Here is a 21,724-nt window from a genome sequence, read left to right on the forward strand (position 1 = left end):
CCATAGAATAAAATATAAACTCCTTTGTTTAGCTTTTGAAGCTGTACAAAATCTGGTCAAAACCTCTTTCCAGCCTTGTTGGATATAATTTTCCTTCCAGCACTTTGGGATACTGTCAAATTGGCCTTCTCTTTCATATAATGTTCCATCTTTAAACTCTGTAGATGTTTAATTAAATAAATGTTGATTGACTTTGTGCCCTCATTCCCTAACACATGGTACCTTACAATCACTCAGTGGAGATATCAATCAACAAGCATTTATTAAGAACTTACATACTCTCAGACACTGTGCTAGGCAGTGGGATATAAAGGTCTCTCAAAAAACGTAAACTCTGTCAGTGAAACAGCATGTACACATATATATGTGTGTATATATATATATATATATACACACATATATATATGTATTAAATAAGTACAGAGAACTTGAGAGGAGAGGACACCAACAGTTGGGAGAAGGATCAAGAAAGGCCTCATGTAGAAGTTGGCAGTTGAACAGTCTTGAAGGTAACAAAATAATTTTAGTGTTTTAAGATGATTATTAAAATGAAATTGCTAAATCTTAGGGACAACTAAATACAATTCCCTGTAAGTAACAGGTGAGGAAACTGAGACCCAGAGAGGTCAAATAGGGCTTAAAATCACATAAAAAAAGCTCAGAGATGGGACTAGACTACCAATATGTAGCTCTTGCCACTACACCCAGCATCCTTGCAGTCAATGAATTTATAATCTGATTGAGGAAATAAAACATAAATAATGTGAAAAGTTAAATAATAAGAGTATTCCATATGACTCATACTTAAGGTCAGAGGAAGAAGAGATCATTATAGGCATATGTAGTCTGGAAAGTCTTTGTGAGGAGTTTGTTTAAATAAGGTGATGGATAGATAAGATTTTGATAGGCTGAGAAGAGAAGGTAAGTCATTTCAGACAGGTGGAAATGAATAATTTTTCTTTTAAATGGTCTGTTGTATTAAATAATGCTTCTAAGACAACTATATACTCCAACTGACTCCTAATTTTTTAAAAATGATCTGCAATAAATCCTACTAAAGGTATAAATCTAGTATATTTTCTTTGTGGTACTATTTCTAAGCACTAGATACCTTTTAAAGCTTTGCACTTACCAAAATGAGTAAACATAATTTCAGAAGTATTTTACTTGAGTTACTATTGAAGACTGACAGATATCTAGGCTCAATTAAATTCTCTAAGCATTTATTAAATACTATTATATAATTGGCACTATGCTGAAACCAGAAAAAATAAAAAGAATATAGACCATCATCCCTCAAGGAACCTAGATTCTACTGAACAAATCCATGAGTTCATAGTCACATTACTTAGAACACAATCTTTCTAATAATTTGCCATTGTTGGTCATGCCTTTCTGTAATTCTCATAAGGAGGATCTATATGCTCTTTCAAAAAATATTGTTTGGCTATAACAAACATAGCCAAATCAATGGGCTATTTCTAGCTCTAAGTATAAGACAGCTCCACCTATTTTTTTTTTTTACTACAAATAGGCTCTTAGCTGGGAATCAGATACAAGTACACTGGATTCAAATCCATTTTGCTTACCACTATACAATGACCATATCTCATGTCCTTAATGTTTTTGAAATCATTTTTCCATTGCAAGTCATTCTTTAGCATATTCTGCAGCCCTGCACACATATTCTATTGACTTTGGACTTACATATGTTTATGATTCTACTGAGATCTTAGTATTCCATGATGCTTAATAATCATGTACCATTCGCAGACAGCATATCAGTTTTAAAGTGAAGGGCTTTTGCAATAGCAAACAGGTAATCATTAAAAATACTGTATGATTTCCCCAAATACATTTAACCCAAGATCCTCCTGCTCAATTCTGAGCCCATTTCAGTGGATAGCTAAAGCAATTATCATTTGCATATACATATCAGTATAGATTTAAATGTAGTCATAGGTGGATTGATTCAATGTGCTGCTCATGCATTTTCATGTTATAATCTGCATGTATTTTAGTTTTCCAACATGTCTGGCTACCTATTTCTTGGCTCTAACAAATTTAGTAGAATATTAACTATGAGTAGGAACACTTAGAGAACTTTTGCATTGTATGCCATGGATAACTGAAATCCACAAATAATATGAAACCTCTTTTTATTCCAGAATACAATTTTATTCTCCTACCAAAGTCTTTTATCAGAATGGCTACTAACTTCCAAGATCCTACATCAGAATTATAGGTCTAGTACATACTACTTTTGTTATCTTAGGCAAGTCACATAACTTCTCTAGACTCCACTTTATAAAATAAAGAGGTAGGCTGAGATAATCTCTAAGGTTCCATCTACCCAAATCCTTTCTTTTCTCTTTTTAAATGTATGATCCTAAGTATTAAAATTGGCTGTTTTGAGTTTGTGCTTTTAGTTTCCTTAGGAAGGAGTAACAAAGATCTTAAATTCATTAATCCATTCAACAAACACTTGTGCAGTGCTTTGTGTGTTTTGTATGTTACTATATTTCTATATAACTTGGATAAAAGTAGAATTGTCTATATTTTGACCTGAGGTCTAAAAGCAGGTGGGGTGGGAAGGTGACCCCAGAAATGACAGGAAAAGAATAGAATTTGGAATGATTTCCACAGCCAAAAACTAAAACCTTGAATTAAAGTCACACACCAGGAGACTGCAGATGAAATAGAGTTTGGCTGTTCCATGAAACTAGACACTTTTGTTCATCAGCAGCACGATGAAGAATTGTTTGGACCTGCCAATCCTGACATTAAACTTTTAAACTAGCACATTTTAAAAAAACAACAACAAATGGTTCTATATATTTACTAAAATTGACAATCATTCTCATTAATGAGGATTCCTATCAGTTTTTACCAATCCCACTGTGCCAAGAATCTGACTACTTTGCACATTGAAATCCTCATATATATTCTTTTTATTTTCTTTTGTAAGGCAATTGGGGTTAAGGGACTTGTCCAGGGTCACACAGCTATGCAGTGTTAAGTGTCTGAGGCAAAACTGCACTATTCATTGTGTCATCTAGCTGGCCCCTATCTCGCCCCCATTTATATTCTTATATTCACATTGCCTTAAAGGGAAGAAGTGTGGTACACTGCTAAGGACATAGAACTAGTAAATTAGGAGACCTGAGTTCTAGTACTTTGACACTAAGTATATCTTAGATAAATCACTTAATTTTTCTGAGTCTATTTTTCATTTGTAAAATGTTGCCATTAGACTAGATTATCTATCTTCAAAGACTTATAAATTTGAAAATTCCATTATTTTAAATATAGGCATATTGCTATGCTTCAATAATAACAAGACCCTAGCAGTGAAAGCCACATTGATTCTTAGGTTTGGAACTCTTCTCCCCCCACCCCTTTTATTCTTTTTTTTCCCCCCACAGCAAATGTTAGCTTGCCAGACATGGAGCATGGCTTAATTTAAATAAGCTATGGATATGGTGACCATATGTCTCAGTGTTGGGGTGGGTTAGGGAGAGGAAGGATAGTTCCAATTTCAAGAAAATAAAGTTTACTTTTAACTAGACTTTGCAATAGGAATATCCTTTCCCAGATCAAGTAGCTTCATTTGGAGTCTGGAAAAAGTAGGCATATAAACTATTAGTGAACTATGGGATACAGTTAATGCAATGCAGTGGAAGGAACATTGGAATGGGATTCAAGAGACTTGGATTTTAGTCCATGCTCTGTACTAGCTATATAACTTTGCTTGAGTCATTGAACTTCTCTAAATCTTCACCTGTAATAAGAATGGAATATGGTTATAGACTTAGATTTAGAAGGGATCTTAAAAGTACTATATTCAATCTCCTCATTTTACAGACTGAGGAAATTAAGCGCTAGAGAGGGCAGGTATCACAGGGCATGATAGTAAGTGTGGGAGTCAAACTCAGGTCTATGGCTCCAGTATTCACTCTACTCTTTCCACTGAATTTCACCGATGCTCTCTAAGATTCTTTCCAGTTTCAGCATTCCATAATCCTAATATTTTGCATCTTTTCCCCTCCCGGAAACAGGAGTTATGGGCTTTGGGGCAGTCTGAGTTTGTCCAGGATTTATACAAGAATGACCACATGGACTCTTGAATTCAATTATTTTTTTTTGGGGGGGGGTGGGGGGTGGGAAAAGTACTTCTGAATCTCAGGCCTACAGTCAGCCCACTGTGTGTCTATAGTGGGAGAAAATTGGGGGAAAACTGATTTCTCACTAAAATACTACCCAGTCCGGCTACATTATTTGCTACAGAGAAATTCAGTGTAAGCTAGATAATCTTGGACTCAATCCAGGGGGAATCAGTTACTGAATTACCTAAAGGACCTCATTAAGAAAATGATTTCACCTATAAAGCCAAAAACAGCTACATAAGGAGACTTCCAGTGCAATAGTAAACACAACTGAAAAATTGAAACACCATTTGAGGATATTCAATTCTATGTACCCACTTATTTAATCTTCAGAACTCCTCTCCTTTAAAAAACTAATTCACGCAAAAAGTGAATCAGAAGGAGCCAGCCAGGATCCGGCCCAAGAAATGTAGAACTAAAGGAGGAAGCGTGAATGCTGCAGTTCCTAGGGAAACTGTCTCGCTGACTTTAACTGTGTGCCTTGCTTCTCTGCGCTGAAGGGGATATATTCTATTCCTTCCTTTATGGAATTTCCTTGCTTTTCCACTTTGATCTAGTTGAATATATTTTTCTTTTTTCCAAATCCCAATACAGGTTAAGTGTACATGACCAAGCGAGGTGGCATTTAGTCGTTATCTAGTTAATCTCATTCAATTACTCTGTCAAACCAGAGAAACTTAATCTTTGGGTTTGCTTTATCCATTGGGTGACATTATATTTTTTTTAATTGCCCGGTTTCCATTCTCTTTGTTTGGGGTGTAGAGCTGCCGATGTATGTAAAGCTTTCACAAAGGGAGGCAGCGGAGGCAGCTGCTGGGAAAGGAAAAAGGGACGGTTACAGCCACACATTTTTGTGTAACAGCTTTGAGATGCAAACTTGCTAGCTCCTCCAAGTGTACCTTTCTGATTTTGCACGCCAGAAAACACCGGGGAACCGACCGGTGTAACTCCATGAAAAATGCAGGCACACTGAAACGGTAGATTTAAATCACCCCCGGATTCTGCCAACTGCAGTATCTCCCCAAAGCTGGATGTGCAGCCAGACCTTTGAAGCGGAAGAAGCAGAGAATACTGTTCCTGTCCTAGAGGCAGAAACAGGTGATGTCATCCCTAAGGTACTGCCATGGATGCTCCCAGCCAGGAGGGCAGGTGGCTGAGCGTCACATAAAGGCAGAAGCCCCGAGTCTCAGGTTGCGAAGTCCTCCTCTCCGGATCCTCCTCTTCGTGTGGAGGAATGCATTCGCGTTCGCTCACAACCACTGTCTTTGTTCTCACTGGATTTCAGATTTCTCAGGTCACGGACTGTAGGCGTATTATACCCGCTCAGGCGAACCGGGGCGTGGGGGTTTGCTGGCAGCACCGGAGGACCCGGTTCCACCCATAGCTTAGAAGACTTTCCACCGGACTCCCCGTGCTAATTATACAGCGTCTCCTCTTTGCATTAGCACGGACGCGAGAAGCCCTGACTCACCGTTTGTTAAAAGTCCCGGGGAAGCAGGCATTAACAGCCCAACTGCTCTGAGAGGCTGCAGACGATTTAGACCGAGCTTCCTAGACAGTGTTCTGGTTTGTGTGTGTGTGCGAGCAACTCGTCTCAAAGAAGAGTTCTGCTAGGAAAACAGATGTGTGTCTCGTGGCCCTCCCAGCGCCCTGATAACGGCACTCTCCTCTTCCTTCTCGTTGGCTTTTGTTTTAAAGTGTTCCCTCTCTACCCCATACCTCCTGTGGTCCTTTGTGAAACAAGAGAAATGATGCATAAAGTTCTCGGGGGTCCTCAGATACAAGGTGTGAGGGGGCTGCAAAGTCTTCATAAGGTTTTGCTTTTTCTTGGCTCAGCTAAAATAAGCCCTAACCACTGAACCATTGGCAGCAAAGGTTTAACCCCGCCCCCTTTCACTTCCCCCTCCCCCCCAGCACAGAAAACCTTTAGCTCAATCTCAAACTCGCTCCAGTTCTCTCGCCTCCAGCTATTTATCTCACTCCCTTCTCCTAGTCTGCAGGGGAAGAGAAAAGGGGGCGGAGATGTCAATACCCAAGAAGGAGGCAGGGCTAACCTGGAATCTAATTTGCATATACGACACCCTTCCTCTCCTATTGGCTGAGGAGCGCACGCTGCGCTCATTCCCCTTCCACTAACCCGCCATCTCCCCTCAGCTCGAGCCTCAGAGATAAACTCAACTTGCCCGAGATTCCAGGGCGACTTCGGCCCCGGCGAATTGGCTCGCGCTTCCCCCAGCCAGGGGCGGCGGTCATTGGTTGAGGACTAGAGTCTAGGGGGCGTGGACGGCGCCCTCGGATTGGCCGGAGGGGGCGGTTCCGGGAGAGAGTGGAGGTGGCGAAGGTGGTGGGGAGAAGGGGGGCGGGGCCGTGTGGAGTTGCTGCTGCTGCGGCGGCGGCGGCGGCGGCGGCGGCGGCAGCGGCGGCAGTGGCGGCGGCGGCGGCGGCGGCAGCGGCGGTGGCGGTTCGTCTTTAGCCTGGTGGGGGGAGGGGGCGGGGGGCTGGAGGAGGATGGGGGCGGGTGGAAGCTCGGGCCGGTGAGGAGCAGCAGCCGCCGCCGCCGTGGTTGTCCGTCGTTGCTGCTGCCGCTGCTGCCGCTGCCGCTGCCGCTGACGTCTCCCCCTCGGTCACCGGCTGCAGCCGCTGCCTCTCGTCCCCGCTCCGGATCCCCATCCTCCCGTCCCGGTCCCGCGCGGTGCCCGGCGATCCCGCCCCCTTGCCCCCTACCCGGGAGGAGTCGGAGTCGGAGGCCGGGTGGGCGGTGTGCAGCGTCAGGTCCTGCGGAGCTGTGACAGACCGCTTCGCTGTTTCTCCACCTCCGCGCCCCCCGGTATCCCGATCCGGCCCGGCCCCCGCCCTCTTCCACCCGGTGCCCTTCGGCCAGGATGAACCGGAGCAGCAGCGGCTCCCCCGCCACCGCCGCCGCCGACTACCTGCTCTGCACCAACTGCCGGAAAGTGCTGCGGAAGGTACGGGACCCCCGTGCCCCCGGTCTCGCCCCCCTTCTCTGGGGAAGGGCCACCTCGTAACCTGGCTGGAGGTTCCAGAGTTTGTGGAGTCCCCAGCTCCGGGGGCGCCTCTCTATTCCAGGGAGTTCTCGGGGAGGAGGGGGGCTTTTCTATCTGCACTTGTGTGTGTGTCTGATTTTGCTTTCTTATGTCCCCATTCCCGTTCTTTTTGTGTGTGTGTGGTGGGGGGAGTCTCAAGGCGGGGAGGGAACCTGTTTCTGTTGGCCATTGCAACTTAATTCACCTCCCTCTGCAGTTTTTTGTTTTGCTGTTCTTGTTGATGTGCAGATGGGTCTGTATAAAATGTGAAAAATCCAGTCCGTTTGTCCTAAAGAACCTGGTGAGCCTCTATGCGATTCTGTCTTTGCACACTTGCCACCATCCACTCCCCCCCCCCCAACTCCCTTTTCCAGTCGTGTGCATCTATACCCGACTGTTTCTGAAATAAACGAAAAAAGCAACTCGAACTTTACGCCTATGGGAAAATGCTAATCAATATTTCGGTGCTTTAGTCTCCCGTAGGAGACTGACGTAGAGATGTCTCCCCTCCCCCTTTGTACCGAACCCCACTTCTTTCAAAAGTATTTCCCTGCTCCACCTGGATTAATCAGCCTGTGCCCTCCTCGAGTGATTAATAGAAAGTTTGCTTCAGTATTGTTAAGTTTATTTAGCTTTATCTGTTTTCTGCTTGAAAGCAGGAAAGAAAAAAACCCTTGCTGAGGAGGGGGGAAGTGCTCCTTTGGAATGAAAGGGCTTTTAATCAGACTTCAGCTTTAAAAAACCCCACTGGGTAATATTGTAATCAGTTTATACTTCTTCTTCCCAACCAATTTCTACATTTGATTAAGTAGAAACATTAGTTAAACTGCTTCTGTTTGTCCAGTGTAAATGAATTAAAATTGCTGAGCTGTGCAAATGCATCGGGACCAAAAGACTAAGTAGGAGGAATGCAGGACCGTTTTTAGTCAATTTCTCTAAATGCATTTTGCGCTGGAATTGTTCTTGTAAATATTAAAAAGCCATGTAAGTAAGCAAGCTCAAATATTTGCGCTCTTTGTCCAAAAACTGTTTTTCTTCCTCTGTGGGTCAGGCCAAGTGCCAATCAAAGTTGTTTTTCAAGCCTCTTTTCCCTGCAGTAGGGCTGCTGGCTTTTTTTTTTTTTTTTTTTTTTTTTTTTTTTTTTTTTTTTTTGGTTTTTGTTTTATTTGAAGGAGTAGGAAAGCAAAGGAATTGCAAATTTAAAGTTAAACCAAAAGTGAAATAAATATGCCTTAAATTGTGTTTATCGGTTACATTTCCATTAAAAAAAAAGATTTTATTAAATGTGCATGGTTGGTATGTGCAGTTATTTTTTCCATAAACTCTGGGATCATATTACAGTTGATACTTGCTCAGCTCATTGTAGCGCAGCTTGTGAGAAATGTAATGGATCAGAAGTGCAGATCAGCGCAGGAGTTAACTGTTTCACTGCAGGGCCAGATGTCATCCCACTGTTAAATTGTAGCTTATTTTTATTTTATTTCCTATCAAAGTATGTCAGGTTATTAAAATAAAAGTTTATTTGAGACAATTGTTTAAACTCAAAATGTGCATTATAGAAGTATTGATAATGACTGCTGTATTGAAATAAGGAAAGTAAAAATTTGTCTTAATGGCTTTTTCTCTAGATAAAAAAAATACCTTCCATTTGATTTTGAAGCAACCATGTTTAAGAAGAATCTAACATTACTAGTTTTTAAAATATTCTTCTTATATTTTTAATATTTATTTCCTATTATTGATTAAATAAAGCATTTTTAAAGCAAAAGTGAATGTTCTGCATTTTCATGTAATTTTATAATAGCTCGTTGCAGAATTGTGCCATTGCTGCTATTTTTAGTAACTTCAGGTGTATGATGTTCTTTTATGCAGTAGCTTAAACTAACTTTAGGTGGAAATGCAATCGTTTGAGCCAATTGTGGCATGACATTGCAACATCTGTAGCTTTGGGGGAGTTGCCATTCTTGATTGCTCTGATAGTAAGATTGCCAGCTTTGTCTAAATATTGACTTTTGAAGATTGATGTTTTCTAACAGTTTGGATTATTTTTGCTAGTGAGAATAAACCTAACTAAAATTTACTTTCTCAGTGTTTTCTTGAAAAATACTTTTCCCTTTTTTGATCAATAATTTGTGGGTTTGTTTTTCCTCCTTTGGTTCAGTGATTTTCAAGTGGCTCCCTTAAATATTGTGGTCAATTAAGAATTGTGGAAAAGATGTCAATCATGACTTCAGATTTTTTTTCCCAAATTTTCACTACAGGTGGGAAAATGGATTGACCTTTCATTATGGATGTTCCCCTTCTAAGTGTGGTGGTTGCATAGTTTATATTTTGTAACTTAAAAGAATTCAGAATTTGCCTTGACCATTGGCTTTTGCTCCAGGAACTTGTAGGTAAAATAAGAATTTTATACTTAATCTGAATTTTTTTTTCTCAGAAGTACCAAATACATTTAAATTGCTTCTCTTTTTTAATATGAACAATTCTTTAATCAGCAGACCAACAAAAATAGATGCATATAATAGACTTGGGTCCATCACCACCAACAACAAAATGCACCATCAAATTAAAATTGCTAATATATAATTCTATCTCTTGTTCTTCATATAGAATCATATTGGTTCTAAACATTGTTGTGGCAAAAGTGGGAGTTTTGATATTTTTGTTGTTGTTGTTGTTGTTGTTGTTGTTTTGTTTTTTTTGAAATGGAATCTAACCTGGCTAAAGCCAGGCAAATTTTAATTCTTCTGTTTAATTCCAAAAGAAAGGTAGCCAAAGGTCAGTCCAGTCCATATAGCATCTCTTCCTATCAACAAGGAGTAATAACTAATTGGCACAGTGGATAGAAACTGGTCCTGGAATCGGGAAGACCTGAGTTCAAATCCAGCCTCAGACACTGACTTGACTGTAGGCAAGTCACTTAGTCTTGTTTGCCTCAGTTTCCTCACCTGTAAAATGATCTGGAGAAGGAAGTGGCAAACTACTCTTAACGTTTTTTGCCAAAAAAATAAAAAATCCAAACCCACCAAAAAACCCAAGTGAAGTTAGGAAAAATCAGACACGACTGAAGAACAACAACAATTAACATAGCAGCGTGCAATTTCCTTTAAGAATTCTGAAGTCAGTGCCTTTAATGAAATGAATGAGAACACTTAACTCATGAAAATTGAATACTGATAATTTCTTATATGTCTCTGTATACCTGTCTATAATTTGGAAGTAACTACTGTACTTTGCCACAAAATTAGATGTTTTTAATGATCATAAAAATGACTTAAAATTAATGTGACCACTATAAATCTCTAAATTGAATTATATGAATTAACAGTTACAACTTACTTTCAAACTTATTGTTCATTTGTTTAGTTTTGTCAAAGCATTTTTTTTTTTTTTTTTTTTTTTTTTTTTTTTTTTTTGCTCATTGTACCTTTTCTTTGGAGAAATGGTGATGAAATAACAGTTTTTTCTATTAATAGTAGAGGCAAGAGCAACACCTTTTTTTTTTTTTTTGGCTTAAAAGTTTTTTACTTTTAAAATTGTTTAAATTTTGTTACAATCAATTTAGTTGAAATAAAATATATAACAAAAAGTTGGGTTTTTTTAAATAGGTAGAAAACCAATACAGAACTGCAAGTTCTAGCTAAAAACATAATAGCTTTGTCTTTACTGAATAGCATAATTAGACATATCAGAAAAGCTACAATTACAAAAAAAACTCAGAGTCTGAAAACTTCTTGTATAGGTTCTATGGACTGTAAAAAAGGATTATTTAATTTAAAAGACTTGGTCAAGGTGACTCCTAACACTTCAATATTCTTCTGAATTTACCCCTCCTCTTCCATAAACCAATCAGTTTGTGTCAAACTCAAATAGAAATGGATCTCTGTGGCCTGCATATGGATGTAAAGACCACTATTTTGTATCTTATATTTTATTAAACATTTGGAAGGTACGCACATTTGTCATCACTGGTCTAATCCAACCTTAAAAAGACTCTGAGCTATCCACAGCATCCTCCAAGTTATCCACACAATTCCTTATCTTGAACAAATCTCATACTTTACCAGCTTTTCATGTCACTGAAATTTACCTATCTTGTATCACAGAGTCACTTGAATGGAAAGGGACCTTAAAGGTCAGATAGGAAACCCCCCTGCCAATATGATAAGTGGCATCCACCCTCTCCTTTAAGATTTCCATTAGTAATCCTCCCACAATCTGATGTGGATACCTACCTCACTACTTCTGTGCCTCAAGCCAGGCTTTATTCACATTTCAAAGTGATTGCGAACTAACTTGATAAATTAAGCTGATAAACTAATCATAAACTCATAAAGGGAGGGACTCTGTTCTTAAAAGTCTTTCTCTTCTGTCATAGGTTTGTATTTTCATCCCAGGTACATGAGAAGACAGCAATAGAACATCTATTGACTTTAAATGACTTTCGTGCTAGGAACAGACAAATATGACCCCAGTTTTCTGGGGAATTCTTGAAACTATAATTTCTAAGCCAATATTAATCCCAGCAAATTTCCAGAAATTGGTTATTAGATGGATGCATCTTAGAAAAGACACATCATAAAATTATGTTGGAAGGGAACCTTGAAGGTCATCTGTCAGATGCCTTGTTTGAAAAATGCAGACCATAGTTTAAGTGACTTGCCCAAAGTCACATATGAGGAAATGGCAAATCCAGAACTCAAACCTAGATCCTCTGAGTAAACCCAGCACTTTTCCCATTGTGCCATGTGTCACTACTATTATTATTTTGTGTGGGGAGTAAGTAGGTATGGGACAGGAAGAAAGAGGAGAAGCTTTACTAGCATGGTACATCATTGGAATGCTATAGACATAGCTTATGTTTCAATCAGGCCCAGCCCCTCTCATGATGTGTATAACATTGATAGACTAAATGGCTTTGCAGATCCATAGTTTGTTGAACAACGTATTGATTTTCAGCCCAGAGGAAGATGTGGTAACCAATGATCATAGGTCTTAGACCTGAGAAGTGCACTATTTGATAATATTTTTAATCAATAATTTTTAGATATTTAAATTATATAAATACTTTGTTAATATTTTTGGACTACATAAAGCTTAGAGTGATAACTAATTTGTTGAGTAGCAACACCTACTTGATGGGTGGATTATAGACTGAAACAATCAAGATGAAATTTGATAGTGATAAATATAAAGCCTTTCAAGAAATCATTTCATCAGTTAAGCCATGGAAGTGACCTAACTTAATAGAAGTTTATGTGAAAAAGACGTAAGGAATTTAATTATTTGTAAGCTGAATATGTTTAAGTTATGGTAACATTCCTCAGGAAACAAATACAATCTTAGTCTGTTTCAATTATCCAGAAAAAAAGAGGTTATGATTTTACTCTGTGGTAGTTAAACTCTTCCTAGATTTTTTGACACTTATATATTGGGTTTAAATTTTGTGGAAAAAAATTTATACCTTGTTTTATTTGAGCATTGCAACAATCCTTTACAGTAAGTGTCATTCATTAAGTAGAGCATTAAGTCCAACATCATAGGGTAGTCTGCATAGACTTTGTGATTTATACTGGAAAAAGTACTCAGAGGGAAATTAAAGAGGTAGAAATTTTATTTTATTTTCCCTCTCATTTTGATATATTTAATATAAAGTCTTCTAATTTCATCTCTGACTTCAGTGAACCAATGACAATGCTTTAAGTTATTGTTTGAAAGTAAAAATGGAGATTTTTAGTTTATTAACAGGTCTTTATGTTTCTAGTATTCTAGTTAACACTGAACAGTAAGAATAATAAGAAAGTCTTTATTAGAACTCATGGAATCAGTTATACAATAATAATTTCTTGTCATAATTCTAACAGATCAGCCAGATATCTTCTAAGAAAATGGAGATTTCATTGGACTTTGAATCAAGAGATAAACCTGAGTATAAAACCTTATTAGTTGTGTGATAGAAAAGTCATTTAACCTTTCTGAATCTCACTTTGCTTGATTGGGAAAAATGGATTAACAATCCATACAGAATTAGTATAATTTTCCTTCTATGTGATAGTCCTTCAGACAACTAAAGGTAGGTCTTCTGGGCCTATGCCTTCTCCTTTCTTGACCTAATACCCTTATCTCTGCAGCCTTTCATTTGACAACATAATTTTGAATCCCGATACGCATCATGGTTGAACTGCCCTAAAAATATTCTATTTTGGAGAAGCAACATAGTAAACTGTAGTTTTAGGTTCAAATAAGATTGTATATTCTTCACACACACACACACACACACACACATAACTCAATAAAAATGTGGGTATGTATGTATACGTTGAATTTTCTAAGCCTTAATAGTTTATATTTATTTAGTACTTTATTGATTCCATCTAGATCCACTGTGGGATACAGTATTACCAAAAAATAACCATCCTCTGCACAGTTTCAGGAGGAGGTAACAAGAAACTAACTCCCTTATTCAATGGTTTTTGTTGTTTTAGAGTTGTTATTTATTCATTGATTTTAAAAAATGCTTTCTTCCACCTTTTAACCATTGGTCTATTCCTGCCCTTTTGCTACATTGGATAAATTCTATGTTCCAAATGCTTCCAGATATTTGAAGACAATTATTATGTGCCTTTTAAGTTTTATCTTCTTTACTTTCTTCAATCAATCTTTTTGTGATACTGTGTTTTTTGTTTTTTTAAATAAAGTGAAAATACTGTGTTGTAATCCACATGCAATCCCCATAGTCCTCTTTAGCTGCAGGTAACAAGTCTTTTGGAATTGGCCTGAATCTTTTAGTTGTTGAAAAAAGCCAAATCCATCAGAATTGATCATCATATGATCTCGTGCTACATACAGTGTTCTCTTGGTTCTACTCACTTCACTTAGCATCTGTTCATGTAAGTCTCTCCAGACCTCTCTGACATCATCCTGCTGATTATTTCTTATAGAACAGTAATATTCCATTACATTCATACACCATAGCTTATTCAGCCATTCTCCAACTGATGAATATGTGATAATCTTTTTTGAGGAAAGAACAGAAGGAGAAAGAAAAGAAGGAATGAAACAAGCATTTATTAAATGTTTACTATGGACCAGGCACAAGAAATATTAAAAAGAAAAGAAAAGAAAAAAAAATTAGGCCCTCTTCCCTTCAAGGAGCTTACATTCTAATGAAGGAAGATAGCATGTAGAAAGGAGCTAAAAAAAAAAAAAGGTGAAAGGTTAAGATTTTGAGGGAGAATAAGGCTTAAAGTCTTGAAGTCAGGAAAAGAGCTGAGAAGGGAATAAAGCTTGACCCTGGGTCCCTCCATAAAATGGATGCTTCAGGAAAAACTTAGCAATGGGACATGGGGCAAGTTTTACTTATTGATATTTAAGTTGAAAAGACCACATCTCTGTTGAATGTTTGAAGGCAAGAAAGCCTCTGAGGCTGAACACAATTAAGGGTATGAATCAGCCACAGAGATATGGGCTTGAAATTTAGAAGCCAGCAATAGGACTAGGGGTGGAATAATTTCCCCTTACTACTTTAGCTTGTCCTTTATATTAATTTTTAGGACATTTTAGTCAATCTGTTAGCTTAGGATAGTTGAAGAATCTGAAGACAATGAAGCTCCTTTCATTGGTGTAGGTTTCAAACCTTCATTTTATATGTGCTGTATGCTTGTCAGTGTCCATCCATAGATCCCCACAGAGCTTCACACATAAAACTGGCAGCTTCCTGGAGAACTTTAATATTACAGAGGTATCACTAGAGCACACAAATTTTCCTCTGCTGCATATGCTTAAGCTTATCATTTTCATTTAATTTACATTTACATCATTTGATAGTCCTTAAGAAGCAAATGGTATTGAGTTATCACATTGTGTAAAGTGTTCAAAATTTTTGTGCAATTTAGTTCAACTTTTATTTTAACTCAGAAGAATACTCACTGTCCAGAGAACAATCTTGTGAAACAACCTGTATTTTAAAAGTAACTGAAGGAAGAAAACTTCTTGGGACAGGGAAGAAGGACCAAGCAACAAATGGATACTACTAAAAGAAGAGTTGAATAGAACTAGACTGAAAGATTATACCTTTAGTATTCTGGTTGAATTATGGTGCAGAATTGGTAGACTATAAACAAGCCAGCCTTTTCACTGGAGAGCAAAAAGAAACACAAGAGACAAGGAAAGTGGCAAGATGAAAAGATTAGTGTTGGTAATTAAAATTGTAATAGGGGCAGCAAATCCTAGGGTCCCTGAGCTGTGAAGAGAATTATCAACAAAGTGACGGATTATTATCCATTATTTGTTCTGTAGGACAATTATGTAGTCTGGAGGAAAAACATTCACCAATACTGCTATATATAAAACCTGGAATTCATTAACTTGTTTTTAAAAAATATTTGGATATCTTTTTCAATATAATTGGTTTCCTTTGTAAATCCAGTGTATTGTGTACATTTAAAAACATTCCAAGAAAAATCCATTAGTTTTATCAGGCTGCCAAAGAACTCCTTAACATAAAAAGATTAAGAATTTTTGTTATAGCTTTTAGAGAGATAAAATACTTTAGAATTTGGGAATTTTTAAAATGAAAACATTTGTAATTCATTAGTCCCTATGACCAATAGGGAAGATTGAACAATCAGCACAATTCACAGCAGTCAAGAAAAAAGAGTATTTGAATAAAAGAAATTACATTTGCTATAAGCAGTATTAGAAAAACAAGCTAAGACTTTACATCTCATGTGTCACCATATAGTAAATAATGGTAGCCTATGAGGATAGAAGCTTTATAAAGCCTCCCATAAAAGAAATAAAAGTACTGGAATTTAAATGATTAACTTTCAGCTATCTAGAAAACTTGCTTTTGATATTGATTATATTGAATCATTCCCTGAAGATTTTGGATTATCTGGGATTTGACTGTATACACACACACACACACACACACACACACACACACACACACACACACACATATAATATATATATATGTATATTATCAGATAAAGGTAATATTTCCTAGTAAAACTTTACTGACAGGAAGAGAAAATATATTTTGGTTAACTGAAGATTAACAGAAATCCATATATATATATATATATATATATATATATATATATATATATATATATATATATATTTTTTTTTTTTTTTTTCCCCCAATCCTTGGTGGAGTGAGTGTGTGTGTGTGTGTGTGTGTGTGTGTGTGTGTGTGTGTGTGTGTGTGTTGGTCTTTCCATCCAGTAACAGGTTTAGAGCTAGGAGGAGTCTGAGAAGCCATACCATTTATCCACTCCCTAATTTTCCAGAGGAGGAAACAGTTTAATAGAGGTAAAATGACTTGTTCCCCAGGATAGTAAGTGTCACATTTGGGATTTGAAATCAGGTCATCTGATTCCAAAGCTAGCAATCTTTCAGTTTTACCTCCTCAAATGCAGTTTTATGTTGTTGCTCAGTCGTGTCAGACTCTTCATGACCCCATGGACTATGTTGTCAGTGAGGTTTTCTTGGCAGAGGTACTAGAGTAGCTTGCCATCTCCTGCAATGCATTTAGGCAAGTAGAGATTAAGTGACTTGTTTAGGGTCACACAGTGTCTTAAACTGGATTTGAACTCAAGTTTTCTGGACTGAAAACAGTGGTTATAATTTAATAGAATGATTTGGGATTTTCTTTAGAGAAAGTATACTAAATTAGATTGAATACTTACTGACTCTACATTTGCAAAATTGTATTCTCTTAAAAATCCTAGTATGAGATGAGTTGGTAAAATATTAATTGAAGAGATCTATCTGTGTTCCAGTTACTTGGGTTCTGGTTAACAGGTTTACTGTAGAAAAAAAAAAAGATTTCTCTTTAGATTTGAAATTTTTTTAAAGGACTACTTGAGGCAGAGTACTATATTTTGTTAGAGGTGGTATTGTCTTGACCATTTTTTAAAATTTGACTTTAAAAATTCCCAATAAATTTACAGTAAAATTTACAAAGAAGTAAAGAAAAAGTGAGCATTCATGAACATATTTTCTTCTACTTACATATATATTTATTTTTTTTTCATAATCTAGTCATTTGTTGTTATATATTTTGAATTCTCCTTGATGTTTTGCGGGGCACATGACTATGTTCTCTTTTGCTTTATTTTGTTTTGTATTTCCTTTCCGTTTTTTTTTTTAATGAAATAAGTTTTAAAAAAAGAAAATTCCTAGTAAATGATTAAAAAATATAAAGGAGCCAATGCATAGATGCTGTCCTGTTCACCTTAAATAAAATTTAGTTTCTCAGTTTTTCAAATATATTTTCCATTTTGCAGTTTCTCTCTACAGAAAATATTTTTGAGATGCAATCTCAATTTTATTTAGGGGGCAGCTAGGTGGCACAGTGGATAAAGCATTAGCCTTGAAGTTAGGAGTATCTGAATTCAAATATGGCCTCAGAATGTAACACTTCCTAGTTATGTAACTCTGGGCAAGTCACTTAACTCCACTTGCCTCAGCAAAAAAATAAATATAAAATAAAATAAAATAATAAAATATAAAAATACAAAAAATAAAATGTTTTTAAAATAAAAATTTTATTGAGCAATTTTATTACATATTCATCTGTCTGTAATTTATTTGTAGATTCTGTGGTAAGTTTTTAATCCCAAATTGTATCGTTCCAATGACACTGAATGTTCTTGGGCTATCTTCCCCTATTTTCTGGTCAGCATGTTTTCAGGAAATATAATACAAGGTATTTTTAATCTTAGCAGAACCAAAATATCAATACACAAATAAATAAGCTGCCAGGAAATCATATGCTATATTCCACAGCAAAATGCAATTTATTTTTAGATTACTTTGTTTTAAATAATCTTTAGTGATATTTGTTATTATAAATAAAAAAATAACCACTCATTTGTATAGCACATGAAGATCTAGGAAATGCTTTATGTATATTTACATTTGACCCACAAACAACCCTCTAAGGTAGGTAGTACAAATATTTTTATTCCCATTTTCTTAATTTAGGTGAACAAAATAAGATAATGCGACTTGCATAAGACCACAGAGGGGACAAGGATCATAGCTTGGATTCAGAGTCTAGATTTCTCCTGACTCCAAGTTCAGAGCTCTTTTCACTATATTATTATGTTAACAAAGATTTGATTGCACTTATTTTGTTTGTATCAAAGTGAATTTTCTTTTAATTAAACTTTTGCTTTTGTTTACTTTCTTTGTAATAAGCCCCTGTTTCTCTATTGGCTGGAGATCCCATGAAGCTGTTTATTTTTATTCATTCTAAACAAATTTGAGGTAAAATAGGCTTTTCATATACATTTCTAATCTAAAGCAGTGATAATACACAGATGCAAACAAGAACCTTAAAAAATGTATTTGTTAGAAAAATTCCTTATACCAAGTGGCTTATTTATTTGAGAAGACTGAGTTTACAAAATATATTTGTTAATAGAATTCCCAAGATCAAGGGCCAAGTGTGGAATTTTGAACCTAGAATTGTGTTCCAGTGTTATTGATTAGATCTCTTGACAAAGCAACTAATTGAATCTTTCCAAAAAGTAAGAGGATTTGAAATTGTTAGGGACCTATAGAGGTATTTTTTGGGAGGAGTGAAAACAAAGTTATTAACAAGAACCCTTACCCTTGTTCTTTCCTTATAACTGCCATTGCTTAGTTTTTCCTTTTTTTCCTCTCACTATAGACTTTACTTTTGTTTTCTACCTGACTTCTAACTTTACATAAAATCTCAAGCTATTTTTCTTCCTTTCTACTCTTGATTTATAACTTTGAAGATATCTTATAATCCCATTTTGCTTCTTATCTCAGCTATTTCACAGTATTTTCAACTGGACGCTCAGGTCAGTCTGTCTGAAGTTTTCTTATTTCTTCCTTTTGTATATATACCATACCCAGAAGTTATCATTATTATTACCTCCTAGACCTTTATTTTTCCCTTCAAGATCTAAGGAAAAAAAAGAATGAAGAAGGAGGACTTAAAGGAGTAAAACTTTGTTCTTTCAGTCATTACTAATTCCTTATCATTTCTAGTAGTAAAAATTCCCTAAAATACGTAGGAAGGGCTTTAGCCTCTTGATTGCTTTAGAGTTGGGGTTACAGATAATATTGTTTAATTATTCTCTCTATAGTGGCCTGCTCTGGAGAAAGGAACCCCAGAAGAAACTTGTCAGGTGGTAATGAGGCAATCTAAGACTCTCAGTAGAAGTAAAAAGGAAAGGTAAATCTTGGGAGGCTGAAAGACTCACATTTCAGACTATGTCTCCTCTGAACCTTTTTGCCTTTTTTATTATCTTGCTCTAATAGACTTTCACCCTTTTGCCCCTGTATAGCTTCTAGCCGTGACCATAGTGGAAACCACTTGTTCTAGGAGGTTGTATGGGACAAGATAGGAAATATGAGGAGGAAGTAATAATCCACATCCCCATGGCATGCTTTTGTGGTAGGAGAAATCTTCCTGGTGTAATAAATGAGATATCTTAATACATTTTCTTATTGAAACATTGTTATGCAGTACTTGTAATCTATATCAGTTATTATAAGTAAAATTGAAAAACTATGTATAAAATTGTTTCTGTTAAAAATAAGGTCTGAGTTCCAAACAACTGATCTTTTAGTAAATTGAGGATTATATGTACTGAAGGCTTAAAGAAGTTTTCTTCTTTAGAACTAAAATTTCTTCTGATACTACTTTTTTTTTTCCTGAGGTAATTGGGGTTAAGTGACTTGGCCAGAGTCACACAGCTAGGAAGTGTTAAGTATAAAATCAGATTTGATTTCAGGTCCTTATGACTTTAGGGTTGGTGTTCTATCCACTGTTCCATCTAGCTGCTCCTGATACTAGCTTTTTCATGTGTATACTCTGAATATATATTTCCCTTTTCAGAAAAGTTGGTTGTTTCATTATCTTGGTATAATAGAAACTTTACTATACTAAGGGTTAGGGAACCTGAATTAGACCCCTAATGCTCAGCTTCTTAAATGATATGATTTTAGGTTAGTCATTTAATCTCTTTCATACTCAGGAGTTTCCTCTTCTATAACATTGGGATAATATTTGCATTACTCTAGAAGAAAATGCTATATAAACAAACCCACTACAGAAATGTCTACTTTTTTGGAAATTGCTTTAATGTGATTCTTTCTATATTTAGATAGACCTGAGATTAAAGCCGAGAATGTGGTCATCTTAATTATAACAAGTGATTTAGATTAGTTCATCGTGTAAGAGACCTTTCATTTCCAATATTCTGTGGTCCTAACACTATAGCTGAAAAATATTATATTTGAAATAAATGAATAACTTGATCACCTTTGGCTTCTGTCTGGATAAAAATAGTAGAATTTTGTAAATGGAAGGGATATTAAAGATAACTTTTGTCAAACACCTTTATTTTTATAGTTGGAAGTAATAAGACCAAGAATGTTATAATTTATCAAGGAAGTGGCATATATGAAACTAGAACCCAGCTCTCTGGACTTCAAGTTCCCCATTCCTTTTCCTTTTAATTTACTGGTTAATGACATTGTGTCAGTAAAATCCTATTTTTGTTATATATTGAAAGTTTCCAATTCATATTTCAATTAGAATTATGTATGGACTTGTATTATTTTGGCATAAGTTGCTTGAAAAGATTTCATTTTAGTTAACTCAGTTAGATTTAAAAGGGAATTGAAGGTAGGTGATGGATAAAGAAAGTGGGAATTCACTAATAATAAACAGGTTTACTCTGCTTTAGTGATGTAGCAAGTGCCAAATTCTTCTGATATATAATAATGTTATTTAGGATTATGTTAAATAATGGATTATTAACTGGGGTTTGCGATTCTTTTTTGAAGTTCTGTGATTTGTAGAGCTGGTATATATTTTTTTACCATCATAGCATGATCATACAACACAGATATTTTTATAAAAATATCAAGTTTTCTGTTAGGATTACAAGGTGATAACTCAGGTTGTCTAAACAATTCTCTGGCTCAGAGTTCACACCTTTGGTTCAGGCTTTTGAAAGGAGTTTGCACCTTTGGACTTCTGGGGGGGGGGAGTTTACATGTTTAAAGGAGTTTGCACCTTTAAGAGGAGCAAGTTCATTGGTTGAAGTATTTCCTGCAGGACCCTGAGTTCTCACAGGCCCATTCTCTGGGAGGATAAAAGAAGACAACATTGGGCCTGGACAAGCAGTCTAGATTGGGGAAGGACAAGAGCTGGAGAATTGTTTAGACAACCTGAGTTATCATCTTGTAATCCTAACAGTTTTCCCTTACAGAGTTGGAAGGAAACTTATTTTTTGGCTGACAAAATATTGATCATATCATGGTCTTTAAGAAACCAGCTGGCCAGCCCTCCAAACAGTTCAAGCAGGGAGGTCAATGTGAAGTGCAACAATGGCAGCAGAGAAGAGAACCATCTATGGAGAAAAAAATTTCTCTCAGAAAAGAGAATTGTTCTTTAACTCTTGGAAGAGGAAGGAGTTTCTCTTCTCCTTTCAGCCATAAAGCATTTTCCAGAGCTAC

The 21,724-nt window shown here is 36.5% G+C and overlaps 1 protein-coding gene across 1 annotated transcript in view; it reads left to right on the plus strand.

The window, feature by feature from the left end:
• The first annotated feature begins 6,707 nt into the window (after positions 1-6,707).
• SESN3 (sestrin 3) overlaps positions 6,708-21,724 on the plus strand; it is a 68,914-nt gene continuing 53,897 nt past the window's right edge. The window contains exon 1 of the mRNA XM_074304481.1: positions 6,708-7,132. Within this exon, the coding sequence (XP_074160582.1) occupies positions 7,049-7,132 (84 nt within the window). The 5' untranslated portion in view covers positions 6,708-7,048. The remainder of the gene's footprint in view (positions 7,133-21,724) is intronic.

The sequence above is a fragment of the Sminthopsis crassicaudata genome, chromosome 3 (genome assembly GCF_048593235.1).
Source record: "Sminthopsis crassicaudata isolate SCR6 chromosome 3, ASM4859323v1, whole genome shotgun sequence".
Classification (NCBI taxonomy): domain Eukaryota; kingdom Metazoa; phylum Chordata; class Mammalia; order Dasyuromorphia; family Dasyuridae; genus Sminthopsis; species Sminthopsis crassicaudata.